We start from the raw sequence: 19,617 nt of genomic DNA on the forward strand, positions 1-19,617 counted from the left end.
GGGCAGGGCTCTGTGGGGCTCCTTTTTTGATCTCTATGGCAACAAAATGCTAAGACTTTCTTATGCTAAAAATATGGATAATTGCTGTTAGGTTTTAATTTGTCAGCTCTCAGACTTCTAAGCCAGTGATGTTAGCCTCTGGGGTTGCTTTTAACACAAAATCACTTAAGTACTTGAAGCTTACTTGAGTCATAAACGGCCAGTGGGACTCTAGCTCCCAAGTCTGTTCACTGCTTCTATAACAATACCACAGACTGAGTAACTTACAAAGAAAAGAAGTGTAGGCTGGGTGCAGTGGCTCACGCCTGTAATCCCAACACTTTGGGAGGCCGAGGTGGGCGGATCACGAGGTCAGGAGTTCGAGACCAGCCTGGCCAACATGGTGAAACTCTGTCTCTACTAAAAATACAAAAATTAGCCGGGCCTGGTGGTGGGCGCCTGTAATCCCAGCTACTCGGAAGGGTGAGACAGGAGAATCACTTGAACCTAGGAGGCGGAGGTTGTAGTGAGCTGAGATTGCGCCACTGAACTCCAGCCTGGGCGAAAGAGCGAGATTCCATCTCAAAAAAAAAAAAAGGGGGGGGTATTTCTCACAGTTCTGGAGGCTGGGAATTTCAAGAGCATGGTTCCTGCATCTGGTGAGGGTCATCCCGTGGCAGAAGGGCACAAGGTAGAAACGAGTACATGAGACAAAGGGACCATGGGCCAAACTTGCTTTGTAACAGCCCTGTCTCGTGATAACCTGCTCTGTGATAGTAACATGAATCCATTCATGAGGGCTCTGTCCTTGTGACTCAGTCACCTCGTATTAAGCCCCATCTTCAACACTGTTGCATTGGGAGTCAAATTTCCAATGTGAACTTTTGGGGCACACATTCAAATCACAGCATTTCTGATTCTTCCAGGCCTAGATCTCAGCTGATGTTGCTGTTCTCCTGGTTACCATCCCCATCCCTTCCCCCATCTGATCCTAGTTTGCTTTCTGGACCTGGGGAAGGGAAGGAGGGTGCACTATTTTTAGATAAAAGCTGCTGGCTATGACCCAGCACCCCTACAGTTATTGATTTGGCTTCTAATGCATCTTGAGAAGTGCAGTGGGTACCATTTTTGTTAGTCATCCTGAGGCCATGAACTGGATCTTCTCAGGGCTGGCTTGGCTCCTTCAGACTATTATAAATATCCACAGGCCTTGCCTCCCTGCCTTCCTCTGCTTGGTTTCCTTATGTTTCCATCCCTAGCTACTTTGACCTTCCTACACCCGGATCCTTCCACCTCAGTTCTTTCTTATTCTTAGTTCCTCATGTAGCCTCTTGCTGGGAGAGAGACAATGTTGGAAATAAGGAAATATCTAAGACAATTTCCAGTCTTACTCCATATAAGGTGATGGCATCTAGTGAGTGATAGTTGGTGTCAGTATGTAACTCAGTGCCTTCTTGTTACTCATCCCTCCATACGTAGTGGTTAGAGTGGAGAGAAGTGGGCAGTGAACAGACTCTGGACCCAGCTTAAGGTAAAAGAAACTTCCCTCAACATCTACCTGCACATGATGGCTGGCAGGGTAGGGGTGACATTGTGACCCAGATCCTTTGCCCAGCATAGTTAGAATTTCCCTACCAGTCCTCAGTTCTACAAAAGATTCTCACCTGATTTTTGGCTTCCAGTCTATGCTTCTATATTCTCTAAGGTGGTGACATTTCTTCCCTGTTCTTTAAACTGCTGTGCTCTTGACACAGGAATTCTGCCTGCTTCCTCAGACTCCCAACAACCCCCCAGATAGGAGTTACCAGTAGAAGCAGAGGCTTGACCTGTGAACCTTTAGTCCTGGAGCATATGATGAAGGGAATTGAGTAAAAACTTGGAAGGATGGGGCCGGGCGCGGTGGCTCAAGCCTGTAATCCCAGCACTTTGGGAGGCCGAGACGGGCAGATCACGAGGTCAGGAGATCGAGACCATCCTGGCTAACATGGTGAAACACCGTCTCTACTAAAAAATACAAAAAAATAGCCAGGCGAGGTGGCGGGCACCTGTAGTCCCAGCTACTCGGGAGGCTAAGGCAGGAGAATGGCATAAACCTGGGAGGCAGAACTTGCAGTGAGCAGAGATCTGGCCACTGCACTCCAGCCTGAGTGACAGAGCGAGACTCCGTCTCAAAAAAAAAAAAAAAAAAAAAAAACCTGGAAGGATGGAATTATATCACAGTCCCTCTTTTCCCTGTAATGGAAAGGCTTTAGTGAAAATCAGGCAGCAACACTTGGACAGTGAAAAGAGACTCTGAAAGGTGAGGTGACAGGAGGTGGCATAATGGTCATTGTTAACATTTATGCAAGGTTGGTTGTAGGTTAGGTGTTCTAATCATTTTATGTGTATTAAGTCACCAAATCCTCACAACAATCCTCTAAAGTAGTTTATTATCTTTACTTTGTAAACAAGGAAGCATATCCAAATAGGTTAAATAATTTTCCCCATAAGCACAAAGTTAGCAAGTTAGGGATTCCAATCCAAGTACTCTGGCTTCAGATCCCTTGATCTTAACCTTACCTGCCTCTCAGCACCACCACAGAAGACAAGGCCTTAGAGTCAGTGAGGAAGTGTCACATTTCCTATCCCTGCACCCATAGCTCTCAGTAGACTCAGAATTTTTCCACTGCCATGTCTTTGCTTATCTTGAGTGACAGTGTTTGTGGGTGAACCTTGAAGGTGCTCTTTTTCTGCTACAAGGGCCCTGGGAGAGAGCATGGACATGTGCATTGTGAAGCCAGCCTCAGACCTTATCTTGAAGCAGCTTAAGGCCAGACCTACTGTAGGCTCAGTATCTTGCTAGAGGCATGGAAGTGATCCATCCTGCCAGGCATTTCTCTTCCTTTCCTCCTTCTGCTGATAAAAGTCCTGTCCTTGAAGACCTTGAAGCTTTCCTAGGTGGAGTTATCTCTCTTTTCAGTATTCTTTGTCCTCTTGTGGGTCATCTTACTCTACTCTTATTTAGTAAATAAAATAATTTCAGTAAAAATTATTTTATTGAAAATTGTATTACTCGATGGTTACAGCCTGGTGAGACCAGACTTAGATGTCTTTCTCATGCTTGCTTTGCCTTGCACATATTAAATGTCTGTAGAATTGAATGAATGTTCTCTGTGTTAAAGTCAGCACCAAGCTTTCCAAAGGCTGCCCCTTCTAGGCCGCTTTTCCCAGCAGCCTCATCCATTCCTTCCTCACTCCACAAGGAGAGAAGATGCAGCTTTACTCTTTTTGATGTTACCATGGTAGCCTGTGATACTTTCTTTCTAAAGTGCTGCTTGCCATCCACCAGAGACTGATGTTTCCATGGCAGCCAGGTGAAGGCAATAGTCACGAGCTGGATGCAGGAAAGGAATTCCGGTCTGAGAAGCTGCATATCTGAATCTTCTAGCTTCAGACATCCTTTCCCCTCTCTCCTAACTTTTGGGCTTTATATCCAGGACTGGTTTGCTCTCCGGTATGCCCTTGGTTGAGACAGGTCTGTGAAAGTGAGGTAAAGCAGACCAACCAACTTAGATTATGTGGGAAGGTGGGGGCAAGGAAAGAGCTGATCAAAGATCACTTCAAAAAGTTGGATGAAGTCTATTAGTTGTTCAGATGATCTGCTCTCAAGAGCCCGTAAGGAGTTGGCTGGAGTTGCTGGAGAGCCATTAAGCAGTTATTTTTGAGAGCAATGGGTAGATGGATGAGGTGCCTGAACACTGGAAAGGAGCCAGTCACTGCCAGATTGTAGAAAGGGGGAACAATGACCTTGACAATCGGAGACCTGTCAAACTTGCCAATGTTCCAGAAAGGATGAGAGTTTCAGTCGGCTTTCAGGCATCAGGAAGCCTATTTGCTTAGAATTAGTGGTGCTAAGAATTTGCCTCCTCTCAACTCCAGAGCATAAGCAAGCTAGGGGACCTCCACCCTGTAGCTGAGTGTCACACTCTGGAACCACACAGCATGGTTCAGATCCCTCTTCCCTTACAAACTAGCTGAATAAGCTTGGGTAAGTTACTTCACTTCTCTCACACTTCATCTGTAAAAAGGAAATGGTAACAACTATCTCATAGGGATGTTGTGAGAATTCATTGAGAAGGGTTTGGAACTTGGCTTATTACTGTCCTCAGTATTTTCATTCCTTTGGATGCTTACTCACTCGATTTTCTAGCTGACTTTCATTCTCCCCAACTTCAGAGCTCAAGGTTTATGGGGAAAAGCAAGGGCGGTGCAATGGTGAAAATAAATCTTCATTTTTAAATAAATAAATTGTTCCTGGGCTAAAGCCCCAAGCTCACAAGGTCTTGGGTCACCTATAACCTGCCTAGTTTTCAGGAAAACAAATCCCACTAGCCCAATCTCTTTATGCTGGAGACTCTGTCCATGTAGTTAGATTTTAACCAGATGGTTTTGAAAAATCAAAATGAGGCCGGGCGCAGTGGCTCAAGCCTGTAATCCCAGCACTTTGGGAGGCCAAGACGGGCGGATCACGAGGTCAGGAGATTGAGACCATCCTGGCTAACATGGTGAAACCCCGTCTCTACTAAAAAATACAGAAAACTAGTTGGGCGAGGTGGCGGGTGCCTGTAGTCCCAGCTACTTGGGAGGCTGGGGCAGGAGAATGGCGTAGACCCGGGAGGCAGAGCTTGCAGTGAGTGAGCTGAGATCCAGCCACTGCACTCCAGCCTGGGTGACAGAGCGAGACTCCGTCTCAAAAAAAAAAAAAAAAAAAAAAAAAAAAAATTCAAAACGAGCCCTCCTCACAGGTACCTTCAAGGTACCTAACACCATTAGCTTTGTCTGGCAGGAGAAAAATGCCAGGGCACTCTGTTTTGTTTTGTTTTGAGACCGGGTCTGGCTCTGTTGCCCATGCTGGAGTATAGTGGTGCCATCACAGCTCACTGCAGCCTCAACCTCCTGAGCTCAAATGATCCTCTTGATTAGCTGAGACTACAGGTATGTGCCACTATGCCCAGCTAAGTTTTGTATTTTTTGTAGAGATGGGGTCTTGCTATGTTGTCCAGCTGGTCTTGAACTACTGGGCTCAAGTGATCCTCCCTCCTTGGCCTCCCAAAGTGCTAGGATTATAGGTGTGAGCCACCACAACTGGCTGAGAGCACCCTCTGTTACCACCCTTTCCTTAGCATCTCTCCTAGCCTCCCCCAAGCACCCATCTTTGTTGGTCTCCAGAGCCTAGCCCTACACTGGCACTTTCCTTTCTGAATAAGTATTATATTTATTTATTTATTTTTTTGGAGACAGTGTTTCGCTCTTGTTGCTCAGACCGGGGTGCAATGGTGTGATCTCGGCTCACTGCAACCTCTGCTTCCTGGGTTCAAGTGATTCTCCTGCCTCAGCCTCCTGAGTAGCTCGGATTATAGGCATGTGCCACCACGCCCAGCTAATTTTGTATTTTTAGTAGAGACGGGTTTCTCCATGTTGGTCAGGCTGGTCTTGAACTCCTGACCTCAGGTGATCTGCCCGCCTTGGCCTCCCAAAGTGCTGGGATTACAGCTGTGAGCCACTGTGAGCCACTAAATAAGGCACTGGGCCTTATTTATTTATTTATTTATTTAATTTTTTTTGAGACGGAGTCTCGCTCTGTCGCCCAGGCTGGAGTGCAGTGGCCGGATCTCGGCTCACTGCAAGCTCTGCCTCCCGGGTTCACGCCATTCTCCTGCCTCAGCCTCTCGAGTAGCTGAGACTACAGGCGCCCACCACCTCGCCCGGCTAGTTTTTTTGTATTTTTTTGTAGTAGAGACGGGGTTTCACCGTGTTAGCCAGGATGGCCTCGATCTCCTGACCTCGTGATCCGCCTGTCTCGGCCTCCCAAAGTGCTGGGATTACAGGCTTGCGCCACCACGCCCGGCCTATTTATTTATTTTTTTGAGACAGAGTCTCATGCTATCACCCAGGCTGGAGTGCAGTGGCATGATCTCTGCTCACTGCAACCTCTGCCTCCCGGGTTCAAGTGATTCTCCCGCCTCAGCCTCCCAAGTAGCTGGAATTACAGGCGCCCACCACCATGCCTGGCTAATTTTTGTAATTTTTTTTTTTAGTAGAAACAGGGTTTCACCATGTTGGCCAGGCTGGTCTCAAACTCCTGACCTCGTGATCCACCCACCTCGGCCTCCCAAAGTGCTGGGATTACAGGTGTGAGCCATTTGCCTGACCTGAATAAATATTTTAAATCAGCACAGGTCCTCTGCTTAAAGTCAAGTTATAATTTGAACACAAAAATGGAAAATCATGCAGTAAAATACCATCACGGAGCTTCAGTTGCCAATCTTTCCCCCAACCTTCCACCAAACAACAAAACCCTATAAAGGGTTACCTGTGAGTCCTATGGGAGGCATGTTGGACTTTGTAGACTATAACTTAAATTTTTATCTCCAGATGGTGCTGTGCTTTGAGAGTTTAGCAAGTTGCTTTGATGCCTAAATAAGGGACATAGGTTGCAAAAGGCATTCCTACTTCCACTGCTCCTCTATATAATGCTTGAGAAATTACAAAGATCTTTGCTCTTTTATTTAGTCCTCATGACTTTGCTACAAGGTAGGTATTCTTCGTTTTAGAGTTGGGATAGCGTAGCTGAGTTCAGCAAACCAGACAGGTTAAGAGTGACTTCATCCACAGACCCCCATCCAGGAAACATCCTGAGCACTAACTGAAAAGCATTCAAGGGCTTACTGAATTTGCATTCACATCTGGAGTTTTCAAGGCCACTAAGCTATGGAAACTTGACATCAATATTCAAATAGATGAAAAGGGACCTTGAGCATATCCATCAGAGAGTCACCAAGATGATAAAGGCCTGAGAAGCAGTATGCTCTTGTCTGGTGTTTGTGTCCTTTGACGACTGCACCATCCACCCAAATTTTGCTGCCTTCTTTATAGGAAGGCCTTTTTCTCATGTGGTAGGCTGCCCACTGTTTCTCCTCTGTGCATTTGCTCATGTAGTTTGACCACAAGGAATGCTTTTCCTTCTTTCTCTCATCTATCTATAGCCTACGTATCCTTTAAGGCCCAGTTTCTAAAATATGTCTTCCAAATTTACTGTTTCTTCCATTCAGAATTCCTGGAGCACATGAGGTAGCCCCAAGTTAGATAGAATGTGGTATTGTTTGCTGCTGTTTTGCCTGTTTTGTGCTGTACCACCTCATCCATCTCCCCAGCTTAATTGTAAGCGATTTGAGGGGCAGAGATTGTGTCTTACTTGTATTTGTTTTCCCCATTGGGCCCAGCACAGTGATTGGCATATTGCAGATGTTTAGTACTTGAGAGAAACAAAATGTCTTCTAGCATTTGTGGATGAAAGATTAAAATGTCCAGGAAAAATGTACTCAGATTGATGTGGATTTAAACTATGTTAGATTAATAAAAAGATGTATGTGTGTGGACTTCCTGGGAGTGAGGGTTTAACCCAGAGGACTTCCACACATGACCCTGACTGTCCTTCAGAAGAGAGGAGCCCCTGTTCCATTTTCTCTAGAGGGGATCAGATGCAGCAGGGCCTAAAAGCTCATCTGTAGGCAGAGGCCCAGAGTGGAGAGATTTCCAGATGCAGGACTCCCCACTCCTCTGGCCCTCAGGGGAGAGCACACAAAGTCTATGCTCTGGGCCAATGAGGGGGTCTTGTGGGCAAAGGGGAGTGAGAGTAGTAAGGGCTGGGCAGGGGCTGGTAAGGGAACACGGACTCCAAGACAAAATTGCAGTGGTTAAGAGATGCATGAGGACAGAAGGGACCTTACCTGGCCTGGCAGCTCAGGCCCCAATGCCCTCTGCTGACCTCTCACCCCAGCCAAGATCAATGGCTCTACTGTGCCTTGATCAGAGAAAGAGAGAATGGCGTGGCTGTTGGAGAAGGCCTCACCTCTCCCAAGTCTGGCGGGAGCCTGGCTTCAGCTTCTGTCTGTTCTGAGCTATTCCCTGTAGGCGTCTGGAGGGAACACACAGATGGGTTGGGCTGATGGGACTAGCTGAGTTGGGGGAGGGAGGCTCGTGGTGCATGGCTCCCCTCATGGGGGAGGTCTTGCCGTCATCATCTTCCATACATGAAAGACGTTTTAAGCTTCTGCCACATAAAAGGCACTGGGCCTTTCTTGTTCCTCATCCTCCTCTCTGGCCATATCTGACCACTGGTGATACTCTCCTAGAAACCCCTCCTCTGGCAGTAGTCACAGCAGGCTCAATCCTAGTTCTCCCACTACCTCTTTGGTAGCTGCTTCTCCACCTTCTCCATCTATATATCCCCAGGAGCTCCTTTTTCCCTCTTTTTTCTCTGGACCCCTGAGGCTTTGTTTTAAATTATTCTGTTTCCTTCCTTCCTTCCTTCCTTCCTTCCTTCCTTCCTTCCTTCCTTCCTTCCTTCCTTCCTTCCTTCCCTCCCTCCCTCCCTCCCTCCCTCCCTTCCTTCCTCCTTACTTCCTCCCTTCCTTTTTTCTTTGACGACTCTCACTGTCACCAGGCTGGAGTGCAGTGGCATGATCTCGGCTCACTGCAACCCCTGCCGCCCAGGTTCAAGTGATTCTCCTGCCTCAGCCTCCCGAGTAGCTGGGATTACAGGTGCCTACCCCTGCACCTGACTAATTTTTGTAGTTTTTGGTAGTGACAGGGTTTCACTATCTTGGCCAGGCTGGTCTTGAACTCCTGAGCTCATGATCCACCCGCCTTGGCCTCCCAAAGTGCTGGGATTACAGGTGTGAACCACCGTGCCCAGCCTATTTTGTTTCATTTTTGAAGAGGTACTAAACGACATAGTTAAAAGTTCCAAAGGTAGGCCAGGCGCAGTGGCTCACATCTGTAATCCCAGCACCTTGGGAGGCCGAGGTTGGTGGATCACGAGGTCAGGAGTTCGAGACCGGCCTGGCTAAGATGGTGAAATCCCCATCTCTACTAAATACAAAAATTAGCTGGGCATGGTGACGGGCACCTGTAATCCCAGCTACTTGGAAGACTTAGGCAGGAGAATCGCTTGAACCCAGGAGGTGGAGGTTGCAGTGAGCTGAGATTGTGCCACTGCATTCCAGCCTTGGCGACAGAGCAAGACTCTGTCTCAAAAAAAAAAAAAAAAGTTCCAAAGGTAGAAAAAGGGCATACAGACTCGGCGCGGTGGCTCAGGCCTGTAATCTCAGCACTTTGAGAGGCTGAGGCAGGTGAATCACCTGAGGTCAGGAGTTTGAGACCAGACTGACCAACATGGAGAAACCCCATCTCTACCAAAAATACAAAATTAGCCAGGCATGGTGGCACACGCCTGTAATCCCAGCTACTCGGGAGGCTGAGACAGGAGAATCGCTGGAACCCAGGAGGCGGAGGTTGTGGTGAGATCGCGCCATTGCACTCCAGCCTGGGCAACAAGAGTGAAACTCTGTCTCAAAAAAAAAAAAAAAAAAAAAAAGAAAAGAAAAAGTAAAAAAGAAAAAGGGCATACAATGAAGAGTCAGCTCCCCATCCCATCCCGGTCTTCTACTCACCCAGTCCCCTTCCCAGAGGCAGCCAGTACCACCCTTTTTTTTTTTTAAAAAAAAAGACAATCTCACTCTGTTGCCCAGGCTGGAGTACAGTGGCAGGATCTCAGCTCACTGCAACCTCCACCTCCTGCGTTCAAACAATTCTGCCTCAGCCTCTTGAGTAGCTGGGATTACAGGCATGTGCCACCATGCCCAGCTAATTTTTGTATTTTTAGTAGAGACGAGATTTTGTCATGTTGGCCAGGCTGGTCTCGAACTCCTGACCTCAGGTGATCTATCCGCCTTGGCCTCTCAAAGTGCTGGGATTACAGGCATGAGCCACCCTGAGCCTGGCCTGTCACAAACCCTTTTGTGAATCTGATGAAATTCATGAACGCTATTCTCAGACACATGCATGACTACACAAATACATCAGATTGTATGTGCCATTTCACAAGACACAGACTCCATCAGTAGTCTGGGGTAAGGATCTCAGCCAGTACTGTACCTTCTCCCTTAGTATAATTATGGATCCCCTTGCAAAAAGAAAATCAGGGCTCCTTGTTCGAAGAATTTTAAGAACACAACAGCAGAACATTAAACTAAGCTTAGGGTCCTGTGTGACTGCACTGGTCACCTTTTCCCCTTGCTCTTCTATTACTATCTTTATGGTAATTATTCTCAAATCTGTTTCTCTTGTCCCAACTTGTTCTGAATTTCGGATTCAGCTCCAGAGAGCTGCTGAAACCCCATACAGATGTTCTTCTAGCATCTCAAATTCAGTTTCTCCAAAATGGAGCTCCTTACTCTCACTACCTCCTTTGCCCCCTAACTCCAAGTTCCTCACCATCCTCTCACCACTTACAACTTTTTCCTCTCTTTACACCATCCACTAAGTTGCCAAGTCCCATTAATTCTGACCCTCAAACCCATGCCTCCTTCCTTTCCCACTGCCGCCCTCCTCAGGGTGGCCTTTCATTATCCTCCATATGTATCACTCTTACTGGTCCCTAAACTCAGCTCCTCAGGACTTCCTCTGCAGCTCCAATCCATACACACCTCTCCCAGCCTCCTCTTCCCAAAGGACCATCCTAATCATGACTTCCACATTCAGAGACCTGCAGTGACTCTCCCTGCCTACAGAGTTGGGCACAAACTCTTTTTCCTGGCATTTAAGATCCTTTACAGTGGGACTCCAAACCTTCTTTTCCATGCTCATCTCTTACCCCTCCTCTTCATGTCCCTGAGGTTTCAACCCAACTGTACAGCCATCTGGTCCCTTAATGGGCCCAGTGTGTTTTCCTGCATTTTAAAATTTGAGCTGCCTCTGTTCATGGTCCTCAGAATTTAGAACTTGCTTACTCCACTACAGGCATGTAATTTCTCTGGACCTTTCACCACAGCCGCTGCACATGGCCCTGCCCATGGTGTCCCTGCATCTTGACTGCTGTCCCCTCTTTCTCTTCCTCCCATCCTTATTGGAAAGGGAGCCTCAGATGCAAAACTGGATAAAATCACCATTAAGTATCAAGCAGAGCCAGGTGCGGTGGCTCACACCTATAATCCCAGCACTTTGGAAGGCTGAGGCAGGTGGATCACCTGAAGTCAGCAGTTCAAGACCAGCCTTGTTAACACGGTGAAACTCCATCTCTACTAAAAATACAAAAAATTAGCCAACTGTGGTGGCAGGTGCCTGTAATCCCAGCTACTCAGGAGACTGAGGCAGAAGAATCACTTGAACCCAGGAGGTGGAGGTTGCAGTGAGTGGAGATCGCGCCATTGCACTCCAGCCTGGGCGATAAGAGCAAGACTCCATCACACACAAAAAAAAAAAAAAAGGTATCAAGCAGACATAGAATCCCAACTCTGCTGCTTACTGGGTAACCTCAGGCAAGTTACTTACACTCCGTTTCTTCTACTGTTAAACAGGTAGTAACACCTTATATAGTTTTTTTGTTTTGTTTTGTTTGTTTGTTTGAGATAGAGTCTCGCTCTGTTGCTCAGGTTGGAGTGCAATGGCACGATGTTGGCTCACTGCAACCTCCACCTCCTGGGTTCAAGCAATTCTCCTGCCTCAGCCTCCCGAGTGGCTGGGATTACAGGCACACACCATCATGCCCAGCTAATTTTCTTGTATTTTTAGTAGGGATGGGGTTTTGCCAGGTTGGGTGGGCTGGTCTTGAATTTCTGACCTCAGGCGATACTCCCGCCTCAGCCTCCCAAAATGCTGGGATTATAGGCGTGAGCCACCGCACCTGGGATTATCTTTTTGTTTGTTTGTTTAAAGAGACAAGTTCTGGCTCTATCACACAGGCTGGAATGCAGTGATTACAGCTCACGTCAGCCTCGAACTCCTAGGCTCAAGTAATCCTCCTGCTTCCCGACTAGTTAGGACTACAGGTGCACTGATTTTTTTTTTTTTTTTTTTTTTTTTTTTTTTGAGACGGAGTCTCGCTCTGTCACCCAGGCTGGAGTGCGGTGACCTGATCTCAGCTCACTGCAAGCTCCGCCTCCCGGGTTCACGCCATTCTCCCGCCTCAGCCTCCCGAGTAGCTGGGACTACAGGCACCCGCCACCTCGCCCGGCTAGTTTGTTTTTGTATTTTTTTAGTAGAGACGGGGTTTCACCGTGTTAGCCAGGATGGTCTCGATCTCCTGACCTCGTGATCCACCCGTCTCGGCCTCCCAAAGTGCTGGGATTACAGGCTTGAGCCACCGCGCCCGGCGGGTGCACTGATTTTTTAAATTTTTTTAAATTTTTGTTTGAGACAGGGTCTTGCTCTGTTGCCCACGCTGCCGTGCAGTGGTACAATCACAGCTCACTGCAGCCTTAATCTCCTGGCTCAAGCAATCCTCCCAGCTCAGCCTCCCAAGTAGCTAGGACTATCCGAATGACACCACGCCCAGCTAATTTTTTGTAAAGACAGAGTTTCGCCATGTTGCCCAGGTTGGTTTCAAACTCCTGAACTTGAATGATCCTCCTGCCTCAGCCTACCAAAGTGCTGGGATTACAGGTGTGAGCCACCATGCCTGTATATTTTTTATATTTTTTGTAGAAACTGGCTCTCACTATGTTTCCCAGGCTGGACCTTATATAGTCTTTAAGGAATTAACATATAAAGTGTATAAAGTCCTAAGGATAGTGCCATTATTCATCTTATTATAACTACCCATGCTGGGCTGGTCCCCTTGGCTCCTCCCCAGGTGCAGGGACTCAGGAAGCATTGCAACCCTCTTTCCATCAAGTTCTGGGAGGCTGTGTGGGGTGGAATGGAGGCTGGCCCTCAGGTGCTCAGGTAGCTGTATTGTGTCTAGGGGTGGTGAGGGGAGCTGCTGCCTCTGCTCCCTTTGTTCAAACTCATGGCTCAGGCAGCAGCAGGCGTGGGCGTCCCCAGGGGAGGCAGTGACAGTTTCAGTACTCACACGGGCTTTGCAGGTGACAGCTGGGGCTGTGGAGCCCTGCCAGAGGAGGCACAGAGAGACCCCATCACGCACGCGATATGGGCCCCACTTTGAACCAGCCCAAGTCAAAGCTGAGTACCTCTGGGAGCTAAATGTAGCCTCTAGCCTGTTCCCTGCAGGATAGAGTGGGGTAAGGAGATGAGGCTCAGAGTCTAGAGATTTGGTCCCACTGTGTCACTAATTTACAAATGACTTCTAGGAGGTCCTTGTTCCTCTCCAGGCCTGTTTCTCATCGGCAAAAGTGGGCCCGATTATCTGTAAGGGCCTGTGGCCCTTTGACACGGACTATCCCAGGTCAAGTCAGTTCCAGAGCCTCCTTAGAGAGTTAGGTTCCTTGCTCCTCTAGGCCTGAGTTTTCTGGTGGGTAATAGCAGTTTCCATCAACACCCATTTCCTCCCCCACAGACTCCAAGAACAAGTCAAACGTGAACAGATGCAGTACAAAAATTCTTTATTGAAAAGGGAAAGGGTGGCCTCTTGCTGGTGCCCCCTGGGCCCTGGCCCAAAGGGGTTGCCACTGCTCAGCTTCTGAATGCAGAAAGTCTGTCCACCCCTTACCTTTAATAATCTTAAAGGGGAAGTGCCGTGGTGGACTAGTAAGTCAAGTGAATCAAGCTCTTCCAGGCCCTTGCCTTTAAGAACTCCTTAAAGGCAAAGTGGACACATGCGGCAGCAGATGAGAGCCAGAACGTTTTCAGGAAGGTCCCTGGAGGAAGGGTCTCCGTGTCTTCACCTTTAAGACTCTCTTAAAGGTGAGGCATGTTCACGCAGCGTACAAAGGAGGCAAACTCCGTCAAGGAGTCTACAAAGCACTTTTCCAGATCTCGCTTTTAGAATCTCTTTACAGATGAGGTGGCCAAGCGCGAATTAATAAAAAACAAACTACCTTGCAGAATTATTTTTCTTCCCGACCCAGCAGAACCCGCCCCGCTCACCGGCCGCCTTCAGGTCTGCGTCCTTGCCTTCTAGGCGCCCTGAGGCCTGAAGGTCCGGAGAACGCGTGGGGGCGGGTGTGGAGGTACCGCCCAGCGGCCCCGGGCCGCCCCCCGCGGTCACACCGGGGCATCCTGGGAGTTTTTGGTTTCCTAGACGGCCTCCACCAGGGAAGCCGGACGGGGGCGGGGAGGGGCGGGGCGAGGGGGGGCGAGCGGAGGGCGCGGTGACCATGGCGACCGCAGTGGTCATGGCGACCGCGGCTCAGAGCACCGAGAGGTCGTGACACGACCTGGAGCGCTGCTTGAAGAACTTGGCGTTGCGCGGCACCAGGTTGGCGAGGAACCGCTTGGCCTTCTTGGTGAGGCTCTCGCGGCGTGCGGGCGGCGCAGGACCCTCGGGGCTGCCCGGCTCGGGCCTCTGGCCCCCGGCGCGGCTTCGGCCCCGCCGCAGCCGGATCTGGCGCACCGCGCCCTCGAAGAGCTCCCGCGTGTTGTGGTGCAGTGCGGCCGATGTCTCGATGTGCTTGCAGCTCAGCGTCCCGGCCAGGTGGCGGCCCTCTGCAGGAAGGGACCCGCTCAGGCGCCCGCTAGGCCGTACGGGACCTGGGGCGAGGGTGGGTCTAGGGAGGGCCTGGGCGTGCGGTGGCAAGGGATTGGTACTAGTGACTCTTGCAACCGAGAGAACTTGGCTGAGCTCATATGGTGGGGAGGTGGAGGTGCGAAGGAGAGGGAGAAGGAGGCCTAGGGGAGAGGTGAGGGGAAGTGACAAGAAGGGATTCTCAGGGTCCTCGAGTAGGGCATTGGGAGTGTGCCCTTAGCCTGGGTCTGATTGCAAGTGAGAGCGTCCGTAATGGTAAAAAGGCCTTAGGGAGAAGAGGTGACCTGGAAGGGACAGCGTTCCCCTGAGATCCCAAGTATGGAATCTGTTCAGGATACACACCCTCCAGTGATACCTCCCGGGAGCGGGCCAAGTCGCTCTTGTTTCCAACAAGGATAACGGGTAGGTCGTGGTGCGGCCTCCCAGCCCGGAGCCGAAGTAGGGTCTCTGGAACTTTGGAGAAGCTCCGTCGGTCAGTGACTGAGAAGACGATGAGAAAGGCGTCCCCGGTCTGAAGGCAGTGGTCCCGCAGCCACCCTCCTGCATCCCCCTGCAGACAGGCAGAGGAACGTTAGGGCTGGAGGCACAGGAGATCCTGTCCAGCACCTACACCTCAAAGAGGAGGAACAGGGCTGTGAGGGAGAAAGAAGCCACCTGCTTAGGATAGTAGAGCTAGTTAATGGCAGAATCTCCATACCCAGAGTGTTTGTGGAGGAGGAAGAAGTTAGTACTATGAGGATCCTAGACTAGGGTAGCCATCCTAATTTCTTAAGCTTAAGCTCTTGATTCAAAAATGAATATTATTCACACGTCTGTAATTTGGCCTCTTATTTCTACATAGTAACCTTTATGTCCAAATATTCAGAAGTCCTCACTTTTTTCCCCCTTCCCTGATATTCCAGATCCCTGAGCTCTTGTCCTGTCACATCAGATTCCTTCAGACTGAAACATTTATGGATGGAGTCAATTTCAGGGTGTCCAGCCTAGCTTGGAGCTGCAGGGTTTGTCAAATTCCCATTCTGAGTTTGCTCTGAGTCAGAAGATCCTGGAAAGACTGTGACTCTTAATGGCTATGGACTGTGGTGTGGGCCTTTGCTTTCTGAAGTGATATGAATGAAAGGTCAGGTTCCAGTACATGTTGAAACCAGGACCAGCAGTCCCACCTTCAGCCACTTTGCCCTTCCCCAGTTCTCCCAGCTTCATTACCTGCTGGCAGCCACATCTTAGTTCTCACCTGTTCCCAGATATCATAAACGACTAGAGTCACTTCCTCCTTATCCACCATGATGCGTCTTTCATAGGTATCCTCTGTTGGGAAATAGGGAGAGGGAATAAAGTCCATTAGGAGATTTCCCAACATTTGTGAGACCTGGTAACCAGGGACACCTCAGATATCAGCACCAGGGAACCCCACCCCTCTTCAGGGAGGCTGCCACATAAAGCATTGGAAAAGCTTCTGTTAAGCTTTGTCCTTCAGGGGCTGCTCAGGTCATGAGCACTTCCTTCCCTGACCAGGGCCCCAGAGCCCCCTCAGCCCCTGGAGGGCTTCCTCAAATACCTGGGTTCTCTGGTTCATGAGCACTGTCTCCCTGGAGACCACCAAAAGTGCCTGCTAGGGTGCTCTTGCCCACGCCACTCTCCCCCACTAGCATGACCTTGAAGATGCCATCCTTTTGAGCAGGGGCTGCCTCTCCTGAGCCCAAGGAGTCAGAGGAACCAGATGATGAGGCCTGAGGTGGCCAGTCAAGTTCATCTACAGCCTGGGCCCGCCGGAGCTGATGCTTGTAGGGGACAGGCATACTGCCTCTTCGTCTGGGGGCCCCAGGGACAGAGGGTAGCCCGCTGCGGTCCAACTCTGCCAACAGTTTCTCTGGCTTCTTTAGTAGTGTGGTATCTGCTTCTAAAATAAAATGGGAGGGCAAAGAAAAGGACACTGTGAGTGGGATATGCCCAACCATATGCAGAAGGGTCAATCCAGGCCGTTCCAGTACCAGAGGCCCAGCTACACCCACTTGACCATTACCCAGAAGGAACTGAGAATGTCTGGCCTGACCTCTTACACTAAAGTCTCCAGAAGCCTGAACTGGAATTGACATGATAGCTTCTCCAATGTGGTCCCAACCCCAACCTATTCAAAACGTGCCCCATGCAGGGAAGGGACCTGAATGCACACTCACACACCCACTCACACTTTACACTGATATACAGGCACATCCCCAGACTAGGCCTCTGGCCCTGTGGGGTGGAGTGGGAGGGGGGTTTGGGGAAGCTGCCTCTTTTTCCATCAAGAGGCCTTCCTCCTCCTGTTTCCGGCACTGGTCATCCCCAAACTGAGGAGCAGAGAGGATGAGAAGCTGAAGCTGCTGCCTAGTGTCTGGGGAGTAGGTACAGCAGAGTAAAAAACTTTGTAGTGAGCCTCTTCCTAGGAAAGGGCCTTTGCTTTTTGAGATGATGTGCGTGCTGGGGCTCTGTGGGCTCTCTCTGTGTGTGTGCGTGAGAGAGAGAGGGGCTGCCGCTGCTTCCCGTGGCCCTGTAGGTGAGCATCCCTCATTGCGTGGTTGGGTGTGAGAATCCTGCATCCCTGTCTGTCCCTGTGAGTGGGAGAGAATATTGTGTTCATAGAGCAGTAGAAGTAGAGAGAGAGAGAGAGTGTGTGTGTGTGTGTGTGAACGAAAGGGAGAGTGACAATGCGCGGGTCAGGGTAACTGGAGGAGGAACAACAGACACAACAAAGGGGGCTGGAGGGAGGCTGGAAATAGCCCAGGATCAATACTTGGCCAGCAGCCAGGACCTCCAGGAGCCAGAAGAACCCTTACAACAGTTCCCCAGGGTAGCCCCTGCCTGTGATTCCCAGGCTTGTGGGCTGCCCCTTTCCTCTCCCCTTCCTTCTTGCCCATCCTAGCCTCGGGAATGAGGCTGAGCTAGGGGCCATGTACCAGTTTCTCAAGCAAAGCCCTGGGAGTGATGGGGGAGGGGGCATTTAGGCAGCTCTTCCCCTCCACCCTAGCCCAACCCCAATCCCTTGTGTGAGCAGGGGTTTTCTCCACTTTCTCAATTGCTCTTCCCCTCTTGCTGACTGGGCTCGAGCTCCCTCAACCCCTAGTTCTGACCTCCCCATCAAAGCTTCAGCTCCCACCCCCATGGTTTCAGCTGGAACCTGCCCAGGTTAGCCCTCACCTGGCGTGGGCGTCCCTGGAGGGGAGGCCCGGCGGCTGCCAGAGGGGCAGAGTGCTGTGGTTTCTGTGTCCGTGTCCATGTCTGTGTCCGGGTCCGTGTGCATCAGTGTGCGTGTGCGTGTGCAGCCCAGCAGCTCGCAGCACCCTCTCCCTCACTCAGCAGCACTGTCAGCTTTTCCCTTTAAATACCACCCCCCCCCACACACACATGCCCTCCCCCCTAGACACCTGGGGAAATTGTCCCGCCCCCTGATGAGGTCACACATGCTAATGAGCAGTGATGTCAGCGGGATTCCCTCCTTTCTGCCCCCCCCTTTTCTTTGTGTCGCTTCCCTCTGGGAGCACACACACTGCAGAGCTTGGTTGAGTTACAACAGAACAGTCAAGGGGCAGAACAGACAAGGGTTGCAGGAGGTGTCAGTGGGTAAGGGAGCTGAGGGTGACAGAAGGCAGGGACCTGGGGAGGTGAAGGTCTTTCTCCAGCAGCCAGGACTATGCATCATTTGTCTCTGTATTTCCAGACACTGTCTAGCCCAGAGAGCGTGCTCAGTGGTTGCACAGGGGCAAGAGGCAGAAAGACTAAAAGCTGGTCTGAAAGACAAAGAGATACAGGCCAAAAGAGGTGTGGGGACTGAGGGTCAGCCACCTGCCACCTTTTCCTTCTCCACCCTGCCTCTTCTGGGCTAAGAGCCACAAAAGTACCCATTTCCTAGCCACTAGTCAGATGCGGGCTCTGAGGAAGGAAATTCAGCTGCTTCATTTGGGCAGCTTTATTTTGCCACTAAGTTCAGGTAGGGGCAAACCACCGTGGAGACTCCTCCACCTTCTCTCCCTGCCAGGCCCACCAAGCCAACGATAATCAGAGCAGGAAAAAAGGGTGAGACAAAGCTAGCTATCTCAAACACGAAGTTCCCAATCTTAAGTGGGTGGGGGAGGGGGGAGTGCCCACTACCCCCCAACTCCCCTATCCACTGTTAATGTTTTTTGGTGTAGCTGCCAGGCCTTCTGGGCTATGCAAGGCAGATACACAATGGGTGATGTGTGCCTGTTTGTAGGAAGCCCAGATAGCACATCTCTTTTACTGTTCTTTTTCTGCCCAGTTCCCTTTCCCTTCAGGTTCCTTCTCCTGCCCCTTTCCTCCTCGTCCTCTTTCCTGACACCCTGAAGCTCCCAGACACACATTTTGATTTCCTTTCCTTGCCCTGTTTTTGCCAGATGCTGTGCTAAGTACTTTCTTGCATTATCTCCTTTCTTTTTTTTTTTTTTGAGACGGAGTCTCGCTCTGTCACCCAGGCTGGAGTGCAGTGGCCGGATCTCAGCTCACTGCAAGCTCCGCCTCCCGGGTTTATGCCATTCTCCTGCCTCAGCCTCCCGAGTAGCTGGGACTACAGGCGCCTGCCACCTCGCCTGGCTAAGTTTTTGTATTTTTAGTAGAGACGGGGTTTCACTGTGTTAGCCAGGATGGTCTCGATCTCCTGACCTCGTGATCTGCCCGTGTCGGCCTCCCAAAGTGCTGGGATTACAGGCTTGAGCCACCGCGCCGGGCCGCATTATCTCCTTTCATCTTCTTCACCCCAAGGCCCACAATGGTAGGTGGGTGCCCTGTCCCTAAAGCGATCTTGTAGCTGGAAAATGGGAACACCAAGAATCCCACCCACATATTTCCAGTGCCAAGGATTTTTCATTTCTACACTGTGCTGCTTTCCTTCTCTTAAATATTCCAACTGTCTCCTATTATTGGGAAAAGTCTATATTGCAATCATCAGTGGACTTTTCGGGGAAGAGGCAAATAATCATCTTGGGAACAATGTGCAGTGACACTTCACTTATTTGGAGGTCAGCTATAGGGCAACAGTGCAGGGTTTGAGGGAGCAGAAAGGACCCCTCAGCAGCTAGAATACTCATGTGCTTTACTCACTGGGTAGATTCTCCAGTCCTCAGTCATGGCCTACTTACTTTTCACTTACTTTTATTCACAATTTTAATGTGTCCATGTGT

General features: G+C 50.0%; 1 protein-coding gene across 1 annotated transcript; it reads right to left on the bottom strand.

Annotated features, from left to right (window-relative positions):
• Window positions 1–13,338: 13,338 nt before the first annotated feature.
• LOC105499627 (RRAD and GEM like GTPase 2) lies at window positions 13,339–17,798 on the bottom strand. Its single transcript, XM_011772352.3, has 5 exons — window positions 17,621–17,798; window positions 16,002–16,343; window positions 15,678–15,751; window positions 14,786–14,993; window positions 13,339–14,403 (listed from the first exon to the last, which is right to left on the bottom strand). The coding sequence occupies exons 1-5, from the start codon at window positions 17,721–17,723 to the stop codon at window positions 14,108–14,110; spliced, it is 1,023 nt and encodes a 340-aa protein (XP_011770654.1). The 5' UTR covers window positions 17,724–17,798; the 3' UTR covers window positions 13,339–14,107.
• Between the last annotated feature and the right edge of the window lie 1,819 nt (window positions 17,799–19,617).

The sequence above is a fragment of the Macaca nemestrina genome, chromosome 7, assembly GCF_043159975.1.
Source record: "Macaca nemestrina isolate mMacNem1 chromosome 7, mMacNem.hap1, whole genome shotgun sequence".
Classification (NCBI taxonomy): domain Eukaryota; kingdom Metazoa; phylum Chordata; class Mammalia; order Primates; family Cercopithecidae; genus Macaca; species Macaca nemestrina.